Source organism: Carassius carassius, chromosome 12, assembly GCF_963082965.1.
Source record: "Carassius carassius chromosome 12, fCarCar2.1, whole genome shotgun sequence".
NCBI lineage: Eukaryota > Metazoa > Chordata > Actinopteri > Cypriniformes > Cyprinidae > Carassius > Carassius carassius.
In genome coordinates, this window is record NC_081766.1 from 776594 (window position 1) to 797745 (window position 21152).

General features: G+C 39.1%; 1 protein-coding gene across 2 annotated transcripts in view; it reads right to left on the reverse strand.

The window, feature by feature from the left end:
* LOC132154396 (receptor-type tyrosine-protein phosphatase mu-like) overlaps window positions 1-9617 on the reverse strand; it is a 186365-nt gene extending 176748 nt beyond the window's left edge. For both annotated transcript variants that reach the window (XM_059562927.1, XM_059562926.1), the window contains exon 1: window positions 9384-9617. In XM_059562927.1, coding sequence (XP_059418910.1) covers window positions 9384-9456 — 73 coding nt within the window. In that variant the 5' untranslated portion in view covers window positions 9457-9617. The remainder of the gene's footprint in view (window positions 1-9383) is intronic.
* Window positions 9618-21152: the final 11535 nt, after the last annotated feature.

Here is a 21152-nt window from a genome sequence, read left to right on the forward strand (position 1 = left end):
TGATGGACTGGAGTGCTGTGGATTATTGTGATGTTTTTATCAGACTCTCATTCTGACGGCACCCATTCACTGCAGAGACACTGATGCAGTGCTACATTTCTACACATCTGTTCTGATTCAGTTCCTGTCAGGTTTGATTTGGAACGACTCAAGGGCGAGTAAATGATGACAAGATTTCTGGGTGGAAGTTTCTAAAGTTTGCAGGTTCAGTCCTTGAGAAGCTGAACGTGTTCATCTGTATAGTTGAAGTGCTCAGGTTCAGCTGTGGGTTAGTCTGACCTTAAAACACTTTCGAACATGTTCGTGAGCTGACAGACGAGGAGACGGACGTCTGCTCCACCTGCGGAGATGGAATCAGACAGAAGGAGCGGATCTCAGAGCGTGAGACGGCGTGTGATTGAGATGCTGGACTGCAGAGCTCTCGCTCGCACCGACTAATGGATTCCAGGCAGGTTTGGCTGATAAAGAGGTCATTGACTGCCGGCTCACAGCGTTTGTCCACAGAGCAGCAGCGTGACTCCACACACACACACACACACACACACACAGGATCTGATCTGTCTTTATTTGAGTGCTCTCTCGCTGGACGGGTGTGACGTCAGAGTTTAGTTCATCTGCTTGAAACAGGAAGTTCATGTGAACTCCAGCAGTGTCTGAAATTAATATAAAAGCCATACAGAAGAACATGCGGAAGAGAAACACTACTGAAGAAGTAGTGACTTGAAATGTATTATCTAAATAAAGCCCGGGACAGGACTGGAAAGAAAAAAAAATACTTTTTTATTAATTAAAATAATATAATAATAAAGCATATAAATTATCAGCATATATACACGCTGTTAAATGCATAAATAAAATAAAAATAAAATGCATGAATAAAATTAAATAAATAAAACAAATAACAAAAATTTAAATTAAATTAAATAAAAACAAATAAAAAAAATGAAATACAAATAAAAGTAAACAAATTATTTATTTACCATTTTGTTTGTAAGGTCATGCTGAACATTTTATTTAAAATGAGGTTTATAAAGTTTTCCTTTGATAAAAACTCAACAGAATTTGTGTTCATGTTTTAAAAACCAAATGTTTTAATCTGGAGAGAACCGTCTGAAGAACCCAACACACTGAAGCTCCACTGAAGAACCATTAATATGAATGAATATAGAGAAAAATAAAGCATAAACTGTTCCAGCTCACGTGTGTGAACAGCACAGTCATTTATAATAATTACTCTAATTATGTGCATTTACTGTAATGTATATTGTGTGTGGCTTTGATTTGTGATCCATATTTCTTCTAATTCCCTGTATATCCGTTTATTGTAATATTTAGGATCTGCTCCGTGCATCTGCATCTGTATATTCATCTCTCTGCTGACCCAATTGCAGGCGTACAGTAATGATCGAACACACACACACACACACACACATGACAGTAGAAATGTTAATGTTAATGTGACCTACTCAGCATCGCTAATGCATTAATAACCAGGAGAGAAGCGTTAATGTTGCAAACACAGATGTGTGGCGACAGTAATGGAGAATTCAGCCTCTGGATAGATTTTGATGTGTGTGATGTCTGCACCTGTAACACGAGCTCGACGAGACGAGACGAGACGAGGACACACACCAGAAACCTGCTGCCTGCTCACACACTTACTTTATGTCTGCATGCAGTCTGCCAGGACAATGCTGGAGAACAACTAGCCATATATTATACTGTTTACAAAAGTAATAATTATTTAACATTCTAATTATTTATATGTGTATCATTTAACACCAGATCAGCAGCAAAGGATATTTTATTTTTGATATGCACTAAGCACTTTTGTATTTTTATAACTTCTGAATAAAGACTTTATTTAGTTATTTATTTATTGTAAGGACATTGTGTGCAGACTTTTGCACTCTTTACACTATGGTTAGACTCAGAGTAGTAGAAATTAAAATAATAAATAATAATTAATAAATAAACTACATGTTATGAATATATTAACAAGATTTTATTTTAAGAAAAATAAAAATGCAATTGAGCTCTTTCAGTTTTAGTTCAATTTAAGCTAAAATGAGTTCATCTAATAGTTTACTGCACTAAATAAATAATTAACAATAATACCTAAATAAATAAATGATAAAGAATAATTGTACAAAATATTTAATTTAATATTTTATATAAAATCTTAAATTATCATAAGACATAAAAAAGTCCATTAATAGAATTTCTTTAAAAAAAATAATAATATACATTTATTATTTAACACCATATCAGCTGCTATTTTCAAGGTAGACTCAGATATATATTACTATATATCATAGTAACTTCAATAAATTATATATCATAATTAAAACAATATTTTCTTAAAATATAACAAAAAAGCAATTATATAATCTCTTTGGGTGTGATAGTTATATACAATTTCCACAGAATTCTTTTTTTATATGTCTGTTTTACTATTATATAAAATATTATAAATTATAAAATATTTAAAAAAAAACAGTAGTTCATATATAGCCTATATATATATATATATATATATATATATATTTTTTTTTTTTTAAGAGTGTTACATAGACCTATGAAGTGAGTGTGTTGGCGCAAAGTTGTGTAAAACAGATCTGCTGCTGATGTGTCATCACTGTGGGCAGGTGTATGCAGTCATGCTGCTTCTGAGACACGTCCAGCATCATCCTCATCATCCTCATCATCATCATCATCTCAGCGGATCAGACAGAGAGGACGTGCAGACAATCTCCGGACGATGTTGGCGAGATCCGTTCGCCCACCGGAGGTCGAGCTTCGAACGCCATCGCTGCCAAACTTCACTTCCCACGACTTCTGCGCTGCTCTCTGTTACTTAGCCTCCAGTGAGTGCACACAGCTTTCACTTAGAACTTACATTATATCAATTATCTGGCAACCTTCGCTGCCGCTCATTAACACGCTGGCACAAAAATAAACCGCGAGCTTTCACACCTTCCGTCAAACCGTGCCGAGAGGACGCCAACTCCACTGTTAACCGCACAGAACCGGAGAGCCGGGGCCGCGCCGGTGCCCCTCGACACGGGTCACGGAGACGCGCAAAACAACTCCCCTCCGCCTCCATCACCTCGCGCACGCGCACCCGTGGAGCATTAATTAGCGCTATCTTCTGGAGTGTCTGGACCTTCCTGCTCGCCCGCTTCTGAATCTTAACTCGTGTAAACACAATCCGCTGCATAACAAGTTGTTGTTTTTCTCAGTGGCCAAGTTTTTAATATGCTGATGGGAAATTACTCGAGCGCGGTTGCTCTCAAATCCCTCGTGCTTGTACTTACATCTGTTTCCCCTCTCTAACTCTCGGTTTGTATCCCTAAAAAACTCCTCGGCTGTATCATTTGTCTTCGTACACACACCCGTGGATCGGCTCCAAACCCAGAGAGCACATGCAGCATTTTAAAACATCCTGAGCTCGCTGCTAGAACCAAAGCCTAGAGCTGATAGTGAATGAATTCTGATGCAGCATGGCATGCATCCTTCACAGAGAGGGCAAACCTTTCATATCCATGCACTAGATTGTAAACAATCTATTTTGCGATCAATATTTTTGTCTTGAATTTCAGAAAAAGCTCATAAAACTGCATGCATTATATTTATAAAGGATGGAGTTTTTAGCATGTCAGCTTGACCTTCTGAACAAATTCAGATGCAGCGTCACATGCATCCTTCACAGTGAGGACAAATGTACCATGCACTTTGAAAAAAAAAAAAATCAGTTTCACAATCAGTGTTTTGTCTTTTCCAGTAAAAGCTCATAAAACTGCACGCATAATATCTGAAAGAGTGTGTTTAGATGAAGTTAAGCACGTCAGCTTACCAGCTGTTTCCAATCTTATAAAACTGCTAGCATAATGATGGTAAAATTGTTTAAGATTGACTTTAGCATGTCAATTTCATTTCATTTACATTTGAGAATTTGCCAGTGGAGTAAAACAAACACAAAAAAACATCAAGATTGAAGCTCTCTGCAAATGAGTTGAAAATATCTGAAGAAAGTGTATCCTATTTTAATTAGACAATTGGGCACAAATGATCGTTCTGTCATCACTTTACTCCCCCTCATGTCTTTCCAAACCGGTATGACTTTAGTTCTTCTGTGGAACATAAAAGATGACATTTTGAAAAATGTTTCTGTTTTGTTTTGGCAAGTCAATGGGTTTCATATGAGTTTGCTTCCCAAATCCCATGTTTACTTCTTTAAATGATGACAGAATGTACATTAGTGTGTGTGTGTGTGTACTATCCCTTTAAAGATTTTTATGTTTCTATTGGAAACATAAAAAAAAAACTTAATAAATAAAAGAATTGCGTAAAGATGTTGCATGCTCACCACTCAGCCTAGACTTGATTCTGATGCATGCATCATTTCACAGAAAGGACAATCCCACAATGCACTGCAAAAATCCATCCAACCATGCAAAAATAATTTTTGTAATCTATTTTTTGCAAATTTTCCAGTAATATAACAATAAACATGAGCTCATAAAACTGCATGCATAAACACTGTTATAGTAAAATACATTTTACATGGAGTTTAGTTTTGTCAAAAATGCTTACGCTACAAGTAAATAACTACATCATGTCATGATATAGCGCTTCTCTAAAGTTCAGCTTGAAGTCTCACACGGTGCATCACGAGTAAACATTGTTGTTGATCATAGATGTTTAGATCTTTCTACTGGGAAAAAAATACTGACTAAAAACGAATGCACATAGCAAGAACAATGCTTGGAAAATCTGTCTTCTGGAATCACATGACGAGCATCATGTGTGTGACTCTGTGCAGCATCTCACATCACTCAGAGTCAATTTCTGCTTCTCTCTCTCGCCAATTAGTCAATCTGTGTGTGTGTGTGTGATTCATTAGCTTTTATCCTCTTCATTTGAATGCATCTGTGTGTAATTAGTGTGTGTGTGTGTGTGTGTTTGTCCAGTGCTGTCAAACACAGTGACATCTGAAGGCCAATTACTGTGACATCACATTACACACACCAACCATACAGCATGAGAAAGAGTGTGTGTTAGACACTGAAAGACATTCAGAGTTTATCAGGACACTTTTCTTTGAACTTCGTTACATTCTGCATCCTGTTTGTTACAATTCAAATCCAGACATGTGATTTTGATTGGTTTACTTCTCCAGATGTGTGAAGGAAACTCAGTCCTTATCTGAGATGACACTGTAAGAGTCTAAACCTGGTTTAGTGAACAGTAGGTTTTGATAAATACACGCAGGCTGCATTTGTTTCGCCCACACGTCTCTAAAACAACAGAAGAGTGTAACGTGAGAGAAGTATCCATATGAACTGCCTCTGTGTGTCATTAATTACTGAAGGATGTGTTTTATTAGTGTTTGGCTGCAGGTGCCGCGGTTCCCATCATCGTCTCCAGAGCTCACAGATATTTAATTTCATTCTCCAGTGGCGCGGAGAAGGCTTCTGCTCTTCATCACCTCTTCAACGGCTTCATAACCGCTGGGGCCGCTAACACAGAAGCCCAGTGAACTCAAACCACAAATAAAGATCTCCAGAGCATAATATCAAACCACCTAGATCACCATTTCTCGTCTTCAAGCAGCACATTGCATGGACACCAGGACATTATCCTGTATTTGTACAGCTATAAATAATGAGTTTATTTTAGTGTGCACTGTTCTTTCAAACATTCATCTCAGTGTGATTTCATGCCTGCTCTTTAACAGTATCTCCACAAACATAAAGCAAGCAGTCGGCGTTTGTTGCACAGCTCGAACACGTGTTGTTCAGACGTGAGTAAGACCTGCTGTTGTTTTTGTCAGGGTAAGTCGGAGACAGTCATTAGAGCGTCCCGTCCACAGCTCACAGGTGGACAGACACACAGAGCACACGCAGCATCATCTCTGAGTCTGTCCTCTGACACACACCTGTAACACACGCCCACAACACGCCTACAACACGCCTACAGGTGCAGCTCCGTCACGTGAGAGCCAACAACCAGAAACACACACACACACAAATCACGGATCTTTGCTTCTGAACTGTGACACATTCAAATGTAACAGATTATACTTTTCAGGATTCGTTGATGAACAGTAAGTTCAAAAAAACAGCATTTATTTGAAATACAAAAAATTCTGTAACATAATAACGGTTTTTACTGTCCCTTTTGATCAATTTAATGCACCCTTGAAGAATATAAAGGTTTTCAACATTGATGATAATCAGAAATGTTTCTCGAGCAGTAAATCATCATATTATTCTGATTTCTGAAGATCATGTGACACTGAAGACTGGAGGAATGATGCTGAAAATACAGCGGAGCATCACAGAAATACATTACACTTTAACACAGATTCACACAGAAAACAGAGGTTTTACATTAGAATAATATTTCACAATTTTACTGAATTTTTGATCAAATAAATGCAGCCTTTCTGACTTCTCTCACAAACAAACAACATTATTCCAAGTCATTCTATGTATGTATATGTGTGTGTGTATATATATATAAAACATTACTGTAAACACCAAAAACATACACAAATGCTGTATATTATATGCAATATTTCAGATAAAACATCTACGTGTGATGCAAGGTTCAATACAGAATAAAAGATTTGTTTCTACTTGAGTGTGTGATTTTTGTGGTTCAGTTTTTTTTTTTTGGTATATTTATAGAATCCATTTTAGTCCAAAAGTTATCAATGAATCACGATTTTTTTTTGGTGAAAGCGTTTGTGCGCAGATATCACGCTTCGTGCACAAGACCTGCTGTGCTAAAAACTTCAAACTCTCAGTCTTTCGGTGACTCTCTCATAATGGCTCTGCATGTTCAGTTTTAAGAACACTGAAAGGAAAATAAGACATACTTTCGGTTTTTAGCTGAACTTCTGACAGTTTGAAGGATTTTTTCTCTCTCTCGCTCTCCTCAAGCCGGTTTGAAGGGTTCCCAGTCGAGGCGAGCAGTAATCGGCCACAGACAGACTTTGAGTGACGCCTCTAACTTATGAGTGAGTCTTCTGCTGAATTAAAGCAGCAGTGTCAGTCAGACGGCACTGAACGCCATCAATCATCAGACTATCGGAGATCTGAATGTGTGTTATAGTTATATGGTACGTCCAAGAATTACCCAGAGCTAATCGATGATAGCTGGAGATCAGAGATGCTTATAAATCACACGCATGCTAAAGAGCTGGAGTCTCCTCTGAACGTGTGCGGTTAGTGCTTCACACCACGGGTTACGAGATCTGACTATCACACACACACACACACACACACACACACACACATTATGAGCAAACATTCTTCCAGTAATGATAATAGTCTATAGTACGTTCTCAAAACATTAGCGCAAAATCTATTTACTTATCATAATGTTTTTCTGAAACATTTTAGTTGGACGTTCATCTAACTTCTTTAAGCATCACTACTCCTCAATTCGGATGGTTCAGAGAAAACCCATAATGTCTGTAAAACTATAAAATTTGAACATCGAAGCCTTTAAGTTTTCTCTGATGTTTTTAACTTTTAAAACATAAAAAAAGGACAATTTGAACATTCTGAGAAGTAACGTTTCCATGAGTGAATGGGAACCTTCTTAGAACAGACTTATATATGCTGCGAACATGGGATTCTTTGAAGTACCGTGTAATTACTATAGTACTTGAATATGGTAATTCAGTATGGTTTCTACAATAATCAAGACTGGGTTGGGTCAAAGCTGTTACTTGGCAACCATAAACAAATACTAATGAATTTTGATGAGAATAATATTAATCAATAATAAAATTTAGCTATTAGGCTTTTAATAAAGCCATAAGACACTCAAGGACATATGTCCACAGACGGAGTAAAAACAGTCTTATTGCTTTGAATCTTTGATGCTTAATTCTTCAGAACTTTCTACTGACATGTTCATGCTGATCAATCACTGCACACCATCGATGAAGACCAGGCTTGATGAAGAGCAGCACAGCTGATGTACCTGTACATATGCATACAGTACATACAGTGACTGAGTGAGTCATGCTGCCTCCTACAGGCCACCGGAGGAACTGACGCACAAATACAATCGACCTCCACGCAGTCACATTACTCCAGCAGCATATGCATGGAAAACGAAGTTTCGAAGGTTAGAAATTGATATGCAATCACTTGCTCGGATGTTTTGGCTTCAAAAAGAGTTATAATTTCAAAAGCACAACCAATATATTAAAAATCACGTCACACTCAAGTACTACGATCACTGAATCCGTGCAAAAATATCAATATTAGCATTAAATCTCATGCAAAAGTAATGCAATTTCCTTGGATAACAACTAGTTATTACTTCATATAGAAAGCAATGGGAAAAAAAATTAAAACCTACTCAAAGTGGCACACATTACGCATTCACACATATCGATTTAATGTCTCTGTTATGCACACATGAAAATCTATTGTTCAGACAGCTAAAACGACCCCTTTTAAGCTCCGTTTTACGTCCCTTCGGGCTACAAGAGAATCAAATCGGAGTTGCATTGGAACTGATGGGTTTGTGTTGCATCCAAAACATGTCCAACGGGCTCTGAATCTTTAAACAGACTATTTGCCACCATAACAAGCAAACACAATTAGAGCTTATTTAAGGACTCTGTTTCTGAACAGCACGAGGATGCACGACATTTCAATGCACTAGAAGCAAATGCAACGCACACGCGTCCGACTTATGCACGTGCGTTTCAGGATTATGAGGTGTGATTGACAGCTGCCGCCTCAGAATAAACCCCAGAGAAATCTACACAATGCACAAATGTTCTGAAGCTTATACAAACTTCAGTGAAGCCGCGCAATGTCTGTGGTTTGCTCGCGAGAGACACCTCACAGCCATTAATAAATCAATCCAACGAACTAATGTGTTTCATTAGACACAAATCCATAAAGAGTAACGCATCTTAGGTCACATTCCCACACACACACTTCTTCGCCAGAACATATTTCTCTAGAATATTAAAGTTTCTGCGTTTGGGTTTCCAAAGAACTGTGAGAAATCATTTGAAGAGCGCAGGCAGACCGATCTGGACACAAACAGGTGCTTTTCTCTGACGTCCGTTCATGAGATCCAAACACCTCTCAAAGCTGCGGTAATGTTTCTAAATCAGAACACGGAACCCGTCATTACCAGCCTGATATCAGCGTTCCTCCGCTGCCCATCGAACTTTACGCGAGACTCCCAGACGAGCGCGGGAGCACGCGACGCTCGCGCGCGCGGCGTGCCGGACCGAGACGCGCAAAGTCGGCAACGCCAAGTTTAAAGAAGACCCGGCGATGCCCGAAGCCCAACTCCTGCCAGAGGCGAATCCGAGGGAAACCAGCACGAGCTCTTACCTTTGAACACCTGCGCTCGCGCGGACACCAGGACGCCGATCGCGGTGAAGAGGCACGCGAAAAGTTTGTCCATCCTGGCGGTGTCGGTTCCGTGAAGCCCGCTCTGGCCACGGGCCGAACTCTGAGCACGTGCGTCTTTTGGGAGAAGGCTGTCTGTCGGTTTCAGGCTCTCGTGGAAGAGCTCCTCCGGATCTCCCGGAGCCGCGGCGGGCGTGAGTGAGTGTGAGGTGTAGATTACCGGGCGCGCGGGAGGATGTGTTCTCCGGTAGAGGGTGTGCGGGAGCTTTGACTGCTCCTCTAGTGTCGTGCTTCATCTCCTCCCACCGAGAGAGACTTAGAGCTGGACTCGAGATCATTCACAGAATCACTGAGACTCAGAACTTTACACACGCGCTGAGACACAACTTCAGTTCATCTGCTGTTTCAAAGCAGCTATCTATCTGTGTGTGTGTGTGTGTGTGTGTGTGTGTGTGTGTGTCAGGACTGAGATCTATCTTTTCAGGAAATATCTGTTTTAGGCTTACAATCAGGGTCAGGTGCTTCTACACTCTTTTAAATCAGCTATCATTTCCCTCTGATTTTAGGAATACATTATGGGTAGTGTTAGGTTTAGAGGTAGGGATTGGGTTAAGTCTATATTTTTTAACAATAATGTTGATCCGGGAACATATCTTACATTACTCTTTATATCTGTCGATCTTCAACGGTTTCCTTACACCAGTAGAATCAACTTTAAACACGTATTGTCTAATTAATAATGCATTGATGTATAAAGGTCTGCTTTTATTTGTGTACACTCACAATAAAACAAAACATTGTGCTTTTGTAAAATAAAGAAAACAAATTGGATGTTGCTTAAAATTAAGCGTATATCACAAAACTGAACTGAATCTCATTGTATATACTGTACGCTATGTTACACATAACACTGTTTTTCCCTTGTTTATCTGTAAACTAAATCAAATATTTCAAGAATGCATTCCTTGTATCTATCTATATATCATGTTGATGCAATCATTCTGTAAGGTCCTCATTTTAGCAATTCAATTATAAGAACATGATGCTTTAATATGTTTGTGGATACATGTTTCTAAGATTAGCAGGAGTCATATAACTAATCATTAGCCTGAACCTTAACATGCTGTGTACATGCGTTCATGCTGAGCTATATAGTAATTAGTCAAGTCGTGTTAAAGACTCGTGTTTCCAGACAGCATGAGGAGTTTGAAGGATCCTGCACACAAACACAGAGCTGGACTCAAGTCAAACACAAACAATGTCTCTCTAAAAGTGAATCATATTTTAAGAAACAAAAGGGATATGGGTGAGATTTAAAAAGAAGAAGAAGAAGAAATGATGGGATTTAGCTGCCATAAAACAAGCCAATAAAAACTACCAACACAAAACAGTCAAAAGCAGCAAACTAATGTGCAATCATAAAGCCTGTTCAAGCCTCAAATATGCTATGACTGATATAGGAAATAAAAATGCAATCTTCTTTCGCATCCAGCAGCGAGTGTAATGGTATTTTCCTTTTATGAGATTAAGCTACAATAATCTGAGACGTTATTAAGATAATACTCCCGAGTTACCGTGACAGGATCAGTACTATCGGAGCACTTTCATGTAAAAATCACTAACAAGCGCCTCTCAAAAGCAGTTTAACACACTTATTCTGTTGCATCAGCGTTCAACGAAACAAAACAACAAAGAAAAGGCAAACTATTTACAAAACTGGCAGAAAGCACAAGTTGAAAGCTTGTGATTGGCAGCTTTCCCGCATCATAACGGAGAATAATTTGTAAGGCCTCCCGCAGACTCCTGCAGAGAAACACAAAATGTCACGCATCCGTCACTGACATAGTAACTGCTGCGTCGTAAAGCTGTTCCAGAGACACTCGAAGCACTCACAACACAATTCAGAAAGTTTATTTAGCATGCAACACACAAGCCATGGAACAATTTTGTAAAATGCATTAAAAGTGCATGCACATCTGTGTGCACGCCATGCATTAACGTGATTGAATGCTTCAGATGTGTCCAGCTACAGACTGTCGTGATGTAAAACTGAAGAACTGAACCATCGTAAGAAACCCAGGTGAACTGAAACAGGCGTGTTTGATGTATTTTTGAGGTTGCACCCATAGAGGGACCTGCTGTCCCTCAAACACAAATACATCAGACAGAATTCGATTTCTGATCAGTTTTATTGGAAAAGTGGAATTACTTTTGTGATTTGCCCCATTATATTTAAATATCTAAAAATATATATATATATATATTTCCAATTGCATGAATATAAAATCGTACAAAAAAAGTTATTTGGACATGCAAGTCACACTTAAAATATCTTAATATTTTTGGATTAAACAACAAACATTTATTTCAAAGAACATAATTATATCCTTTAATTATATAATTCTATTTTTTTTACATTTTATTTTATTTTACTTTGTTTTAAGATTTGTATGATATTCAGACATTTATAATTTTCCTCCATAGTGCTATAATAAACATATTTATTTTAATTTATTTTTTGTTTTTATTCATTTTTTATGGATTGTATAATTTCTGTTAAAATACCAATACCCCCCCCCCCCCCCCCCAAAAAAAAAACGTTATTCAATGACTTTCAGGCATCTTTTAATTTTCCTTCATAGTGCTATAATTAACATAATGCGCCTTTTTATTTAAATATATTTTATTTTAGTTGCTTATACTTTTTTATTTTATTTTTTATTTTATTTTTTTGAGGGGGACTGGTTCTCTCTTTTTTCTATTTTATTGTATACATGTTTTGTGTCCAATGCAGTGCAATGACATTCAGACATTTTTAAGTGTAATTAAAGTGTCCAAATAATTTCCAGGCCCAAAGTAAATGTGTGTATCTTCATCCGAAGTTTTGTTAGTTGCTATGTTAATCACAGTCATTGAGCGCTGGAGCGGTTTCAATCCAAACAGGGTGTTTGTAGTTTAATTAAAGCGGTCTGACTGTTGAAAGGCCTCCGGAGACGAGTCAAATACAGTCACTGTGTGTTTGTAATAACTGTGGCTCAGTCCAGATCATATTTACTGCAGCGTCTGTCAATAATAACCTCTGGATGTCTGAGGCGTTTCTGAACCACAGCTCAATGCTTCTGTTGTTTTCAAAGGTTTGATATATAATTAGAAGGTTATATTTACAGTGTGTTTTGTTAATGATGTGTTTAGAAATGGAAGCATCTCTGTGTTTGTGTGTGTAAATTAACAGGCTGGATTCTTTTATTGTTCTGCAGTTAAAATACTGTACGAGTGTCTAAAACTTTCTTTCATTGTTTCTGCAGGAAACCATGCTGTGATTGTGATTCCTGAATAAATACGTCGATGCATCTGTGAAAGCAGATTTCCATGTTTTGATGCCATCCTTGTCAAATATTCTCAGTTTAATGTGTTTCAGAAACCTTTTAATGCAGTTCTGAGAGGAGCAGAAACTGAATGTTGGAGGCGGATTAAAGCTGATGTTTTACAGATGTTTTAACTTGTTATAGAGGATACAGAAAAACTAAAGATATATAAACATTCTTAAATTAAGATCCATTTACAAAATGACTTACAAAGGTCTTATCTTCTGAAAAATGTATCAAAATTAGGTGAGTTTTGGATTAAAACAGTGTTATTTTAGTATCATTGAGATACTATTATTTTAAAATTTTGGGGGAAAATATATATAATTTATATAAAGTTTCATGCAAATTTTTGTTAACTTATTTTATTTCAATTATTTTCCAATTTTTCGATTTTCATCTATTAAAATAACTAGATATAATTATATATTTATATATTTAATTTTAATTGTATTTATTTATTTTATTTTGTAGATGGTCTTATTTTTAGTTTAAGTTAATTAATAACCCTGATTTCTAAAATTGCTACATATAATTATATATTTATATATTTTATTTTAGCTATTTGACAACTGTTTTTATTTTAGTTTAACTTGATGTTCATTTTAAAGTAAACTTTATTATTTTTATTTTATTTTATTATTATTTTTCAGATGGTCTTTAGTTTAACTTGATCTACTAAAATAACTACATATAATTATATATTTATATATTTTATTTCAGTTAGTTTTCAACTTTTCATATTTTATTTTAACTTGATGTTCATTTTTAAGGTTATTTATTTATTTATTTTGTTGATGGTCGTAATTTTTAGTTTAAGTTCATTAATAACCCTGGTTTAAAACTAGAATAAAAAAATATCTGAGAAGAAAAATAATCTTGTTTCCCGTTTGAAAGAAGTGTATTTTTCTAACTCCACTGACAGATATATGTCCAGTTTTAAGCATAAATTCACTTGATTTTAACACTGTATTTTTTTTCTTAATACCTCAAACCATTGTGAATCTCAAGTAAATGCATCTTGATTTAATAATATGTAGAGAGAGTATTTGTGCTTGAACAGAGGAAGAACATCATTTGTGCATCTGTTTCTCATGAGATGCTGTAGTTCAGTGACTCAGACGTGTGTTTGTGACAGACGAGGTCAGTCCTTGATCAACACACGGAAGCTTAAAGACGACAGAAGTGTGCGTTTGAAGCTGATTGAGACCTTATCATAACCTTCCCGAATCAAGAGCGCATATTAAAGTCACAATAAAAACCAAGGCTGTAACTCACCATTGTCTTTTTTATGCTCTCGACTCACGGCAGTAAATGTGAAGATCTTATAAATCCCCAGAAGAACATTTTACTGCTCTTTCATAGCTCCAGAAACACATTTCCCAGTAATATCTCGTTAAAATATCAACTGTGTCTCAGATTTCCCCCTTTAGAAATATAAAATAGGTTGTCAACATTTAAGAACATTTTTGGTCAGTTTATGTGAATTAAATCAGCTTAGATTTTATCACAACTTTACTTCATGCTTTGTATGAGATTGAACTGAGAGAGTAAAGAAATTAAGAGTTTTTAAATTAAATTAAGTGTCATTAAAACGTTAATCCAACCAATTTGTTCAAAAATGGACCCATTTGATGTTAAATTATTGCCAATCGTCCCTAGAAAGGGATTTATTTTATAATAACTCAACATATCAGTTATAAAGTTTAGTTTTACAGTAGATTCAAAATATCAACTTGCAACACCCCATTAATGTGTCTTGTGCATTATTATTATTATTATTTTATTTAATTATATATATTTTTATGTGAACACAATATATATATATATATAGCCTTGTTTTCTGAAAAACTGTTTAAAATTAAACAAATTAATAAAAGAAAAGTGGTTGGAAAAATAATCTTGTTAATAATTCAGTTTTATTGGAAGATTTTCTTGTTTTAAGCTTAAACTCATTAAAAATCAAAGCATTTAAAGCAGTGCAAAAACACCTTCTTTTCTCATAAATATAAATTTAAATATAAGTCATTGTGTTTCTTCAGTAAATGTATCAATTTTAGAATCTTTATATTTTTACTGTAAAAATACTGAGGATGAAGAACATTTTTTCAATCAGTCATATGTCTTTTTTACATTCACACTGTGAACAAATTACATAACTTGTCAAATGAAGTTAAATTGAACAAAGATTATTACATTTTAGAAGAAATTCTATTTCAGTCTTTACTTTAACATTTCATGTTTAATTCAATATGTTTGCTATTTCTTTGTATTTATTTACTAGCAATTTTAGCAACAAAAATGATATGCAAGTAAACCAATTATAATTGGAGCATTTGTTTTACAACAGAATAATATTTTAGTCTTTCAACTTCAAAATTTCACATTTAACAAATTTCACAATTTGTTGTCTCCCCCAAGTTTTCAGGTTAGGGGCTCGTTTTAAAATAGTACTGTTTTTATTATTATTCCTTATTTTTATATTATTTTATTTAATTTTATTTTTATTTTTTTATTGTAGTTTTAAATTCTATTTAGATATAATTTATTTTAGTTTCAGTTATTTTTGTTTTAATGATTAATCTGTAAGAACTTCAGCTGACTTAAAAACGTAGCAAACCTAAATATAACTAAATATATATTCTTTATTGCTTGTGAACAGGGTGAAATGTGTTTAAAGGACATAAATCACTGTAAAAGGAAACAGGAACAACATGATAAATGAACCAGCCGTGACCCACAAGAGAGAAACCTATCCAGGTTATCCTTTACACGACGAGAGACAGCAGCAGTAATGATGTGAGAGGGGGGGGGGGGGTTGGGGGGGTGGAGAGAGAGGGGGGGGGCGGAGAGAGAGAGAGAGGGGGGGACGGAGAGAGAGAGAGAGAGAGGGGGGGGGGCGGAGAGAGAGAGAGAGAGGGGGGGGGGGCGGAGAGAGAGAGAGAGAGAGGGGGTGGGGCGGAGAGAGAGAGAGAGAGGGGGGGGGGACGGAGAGAGAGAGATAAAGAGGGGGGGGACGGAGAGAGAGAGAGAGAGGGGGGGGTGAGAGATAGAGAGGTGGGGGGGACGGAGAGAGAGAGAGGGGGGGGGGACGGAGAGAGAGAGAGGGGGGGGGGGCGGAGAGAGAGAGAGAGAGGGGGGGGACGGAGAGAGAGAGAGAGAGAGGGGGTGGGGCGGAGAGAGAGAGAGGGGGGGGGGGGAGGAGAGAGAGAGATAGAGAGGGGGGGGACGGAGAGAGAGAGAGAGGGGGGGGGGGAGAGAGATAGAGAGGGGGGGGGACGGAGATAGAGAGAGAGAGCGGGGGGAGATATAGAGAGGGGGGGGGCGGAGAGAGAGAGAGAGAGGGGGTGGGGCGGAGAGAGAGAGGGGGGGGGGCGGAGAGAGAGAGAGAGGGGGGGGGGGCGGAGAGAGAGAGAGAGAGAGGGGGGGACGGAGAGAGAGAGAGAGAGGGGGGGGGGCGGAGAGAGAGAGAGAGAGAGGGGGTGGGGCGGAGAGAGAGAGAGAGGGGGGGGGAGAGAGAGATAGAGAGGGGGGGGGGCGGAGATAGAGAGAGAGAGCGGGGGGAGATATAGAGAGGGGGGGGACGGAGAGAGAGAGAGAGAGGGGGTGGGGCGGAGAGAGAGAGGGGGGGGGGGGCGGAGAGAGAGAGAGAGGGGGGGGGGGCGGAGAGAGAGAGAGAGAGAGGGGGGGACGGAGAGAGAGAGAGAGAGGGGGGGGGCGGAGAGAGAGAGAGAGAGAGGGGGGGGGGAGAGGGGGGGGGGGACGGAGAGAGAGAGAGAGGGGGGGGGGGCGGAGAGAGAGAGAGGGGGGGGGGCGGAGAGAGAGAGAGAGAGAGGGGGGGACGGAGAGAGAGAGAGAGAGGGGGGGGGCGGAGAGAGAGAGAGAGAGAGGGGGTGGGGCGGAGAGAGAGAGAGAGGGGGGGGGGGGGGAGAGATAGAGAGGGGGGGGGACGGAGATAGAGAGAGAGAGCGGGGGGAGATATAGAGAGGGGGGGGACGGAGAGAGAGAGAGAGAGGGGGTGGGGCGGAGAGAGAGAGGGGGGGGGGGACGGAGAGAGAGAGAGAGAGGGGGGGGGATGGAGAGAGAGAGAGAGAGAGGGGGGGGGCGGAGAGAGAGAGAGAGAGAGGGGGAGACGGAGAGAGAGAGAGAGAGGGGGGGGAGATGGGGGGGGGGGACGGAGAGAGAGAGAGAGAGAGAGAGGGGGGGGGCGGAGAGAGAGAGAGAGAGAGGGGGGGACGGAGAGAGAGAGAGAGGGGGGGGGGGGGCGGAGAGAGAGAGAGAGAGAGGGGGTGGGGCGGAGAGAGAGAGAGAGAGGGGGGGGGGGACGGAGATAGAGAGAGAGAGGGGGGGGAGATATAGAGAGGGGGGGGACGGAGAGAGAGAGAGAGAGAGGGGGTGGGGCGGAGAGAGAGAGAGGGGGGGGGTACGGAGAGAGAGAGAGAGACAGAGAGAGAGAGAGAGAGAGAGAGGGGGGGGACGGAGAGAGAGAGAGAGAGGGGGGGGGACGGAGAGAGAGAGAGAGAGAGGGGGGGGACGGAGAGAGAGAGATAGAGAGGGGGGGGACGGAGAGAGAGAGAGGGGGGGGGGGACGGAGAGAGAGAGAGGGGGGGGCGGAGAGAGAGAGAGACAGAGAGAGACAGAGAGAGAGAGAGAGACAGAGAGAGACAGAGAGAGAGAGGGGGGGGGACGGAGAGAGAGAGAGAGGGGGGGGCAGAGAGAGAGAGAGAGAGAGAGAGAGAGACAGAGAGAGACAGAGAGAGAGAGAGGGGGGGGGACGGAGAGAGAGAGAGAGAGAGAGAGGGGGGGGGGCGGAGAGAGAGAGGGGGGGGGCGGAGAGAGAGAGAGAGGGGGGGGGCGGAGAGAGAGAGAGAGGGGGGGGGGGCGGAGAGACGGAGAGACAGAGAGAGAGAGAGAGAGAGAGAGAGAGAGAGAGAGAGAGATTTATACAGCATTTTTTCTTCAACTGTACAAAAATCAATATGTTTATTAATTCCCAGGTTTAACAGAGGGCTATTAAAACAAGACCCATCTATAGCAGGGGAAATTTCAATATCTGGAAAAAGATCTTAAAGTCCCTGCACCAAACTCTTCTAAAAGTATCTTTTGTTCATCAGTTAGAATCTGTCAATTTATCAAGAAACCTCTTAGCAGAGCGTACTGATCGAACCCCTAAAAGGGTTGCAATTTGATCAGGTCTTTGTAAATCATATCCTGATTCGTTTATAATGTTTTTTAGTTTAAAAATCTTTTTTTTTCAATAACAAATCTGTTAACCCAGGAAAATCTTCTCCAGATATATCAAACCGGGCTCCAAAAATAAGTGGTTCTTCCAACAACCAATAGAGAGAAGCTGCTGGTTCCATCCACTGATTTTTAAAAAGACACCATACTTTAAACAAGCTTTGATAAAAAGCAGAAATTCCAGTAAAATTTAACTTTTTATGATCCATTTAAAACAATGTTAAATCCATTTGCATATTACCCACTCTTCTCAAGATGCTTGATGCCAATGGTCTCCATGCAAGCGAGTAGGGTCCCATTAAACGTTTTTGTATGTACTGGAGACGGTAGGTGGCTCTTCTGCTTGTGAGATTTACTAATCCTTGACCTCCTCCCTCCTTGGGCAAAAACAGCATGCTTTAAGGAGTCCAATGATAATTGTCCCAAAAAAAAGTTCACCAGTTCTCTTTGAATATTTGTAAGGAGTACATTTGGAGGATCTACGCAAGCAAATTTATGCCATAATGAAGATGCCACAAGATTATTAACAACAAGAATACGCCCTCTATATGACATCTGAGGGAGTAACCATTTCCATTTTTCCAATCGACCCTTTATTTACTCAAATAACCCTTCCCAATTTATTTTTATGAAACTCTCATTCCCAGATAGACCCCAAGATATTTTAACCCTCCTCTTTTCCAAACCAAACCAAAAGCCTCTAAAGTATTCCATAAAAACAGATGTTCAACTCTGTCAAAAGCTTTCTCTTGATCGAGAGAAATCATCCCAGAGTTAATTTCCAAGAGATTAGAAACATCCAAAACATCTCTAATTAAAGAGATGCGAACCGTTTAAAACGATTCAGTTCAATTTGGTGAACTGAATGATTCGTTCGTGAACCGGATATCACAAACTGCTTTGATTTGAACTCTCTCACACAACAGACACGGAAGAGAAGACAATGCTGAATAAAGTCGTCGTTTTTGCTATTTTTGGACCAAAATGTATTTTCGATGCTTCAAAATATTCTAACTGACCCTCTGATGTCACATGGACTACTTTGAAGATGTTTTTCTTACCTTTCTGGACATGGACAGTAGACCGTACACACAGTTTCAATGGAGGGACTGAGAGCTCTCGCCTAAATCTAAAATATCTTAAACTGTGTTCAGAAGATAAACGGAGATCTCACGGGTTTGGAACAACATGAGGGTAAGTTATTAATTACATAATTTTGCTATCTGGGTGAACTAACCCTTTAACCTGTAGACCCATTAGCCCTCTCCTCAATTTACACAGCAAAGGTTCAATTACAATACTGTATAATTGGACAACCCTGCCTGATACCTCTTTTTACTTTTATAGGGATGCTTAGTCCTCCCGCCATTTTAATCATACATGAGGCCTCATTATATAAAAACTTAATTTTTGAAATAAAATTATCCCCAAAACCAAAAGCGTTCAAAGTATCAAACAGAAAAACATGGTCAACCCTGTCGAAAGCCTTGTCTTGATCCAAAGATAGCAAACCCAAGTTCACATTATTATCACAATGCGTAAAATCAAAAACATCCCTTATTAGGTGAAGTTCATCAGTAAATGATCTATTCTTTATACAATAAGATTGATCCTTATGCACAATTTCTTGTAACACCTTATTCAATCTATTAGCCAAACATTTTGAAATTATTTTATATTCAGTACATTAAATCGCTACTGGCCTCCAGTTCTTTAAAAGTGTCAAATCAGCCTTTTTTGGGAGTAAAGATAAAACAGCACGTTGACAACTTGTAGTAAGAATTCCATCAAGAAAGCATTTTTTAACCATTTTAAAATTATCTTCACCAATAGTGGCCCAAAAAACTTTATATAATTCACCAGGCAGTCCATTCAATCCTGGAGTACGACCTGAAGAGAGACTCATAACGGCCGAAGTGACTTCCTCAAAAGTTAGCTCAGCCTCTAAAAGACCCTTGTGTTCTTCAGATAAAACAGGAAGATCCTTAAGTAGCTCATTCCTAGAATGTTCTTCTGAGTTTTCAGCAGCATACAACTTTGAAGAAAAAGCCACGGCCAGTCTACGCATCTCTATCGGATCTGAGGTGACATGTCTGTTATCATCCTTCAGCAAATGCATCTGTTTCCAAAATCTCCGTTTCCAGCCACTCCAAAGTCTTTTTTAAGTGAAAAGAAGAATGAGATGTGTATTTTTGGCAAAAATCTCTTATATGCACTTTCCCAACTTCCCACCATTGTGTAATACTTTCAAAAAAAACAATTTTCTGTTTTCCTGGTCTCCCAAAACAATTTAAAAGCTTCACTCTTCTCCATTTCTATCTAGTGTGAAATCAATAGTACAGTTCCAGTCTCCTCCAAAAACAATAAAAACATCATCGTTTTGTTCTTTTATTATATTTTCTAACTTAGTAAAAAAAGTATTTGTTCCACTCTAACATTAGGAGCATAGATATTCACGAACAAAAACTTAAAACTACCAATTTCAGCCTTCCGGGCTCCTTCCGGGCTCCATTTCAGTTTTAGATAAAACATTAGCTTTAATAGTAGGGGGAAAAAGAACAGCTACACCAGCACTTAAATTAGTCCCATGACTCAAAACATACTCTCCTTTCCACCATAAACCCCAATCAACTTCATTATCATATGTATACTATGGGGTCTCTTGTAGGAAAGTAACACTCAACTCCTTCAAATGTATCATTTATGATAAAAAAAAAAAATTTTGCACGCGACTTCAGAACCGCAACTTTCTTATCCCTGCCCTTTCCCTCTACCTAAGAGAGTAGAAACAAATACAGAAGAAAAAAAAAATATAAATAAAGAAAAAAATAAGAAAAAAGTAAAGCATGAAACAGAAAACGCACTCGCTCCCAGCAAACACTCGAGCACAAACTCCAATACCCTAACAAACACTCCTCTCTCATTCAGCAGTCACACGTCACACCGGAAGTGAGAGACAGAGAGAGAGAGAAAGAGAGAGAGAGAGAGAGGCTAGTGATGTAGGGCTTGTCGTTTGTTTCTAAACCTGGTCTGTATTTTGCTGATCCAGCAGAACTGAATATAAACCAATTGTGTTTCTGACACCTTCAGACTGCCTGATGGAGCACCAGCGAACTCACACACACACACATACACACACACACCT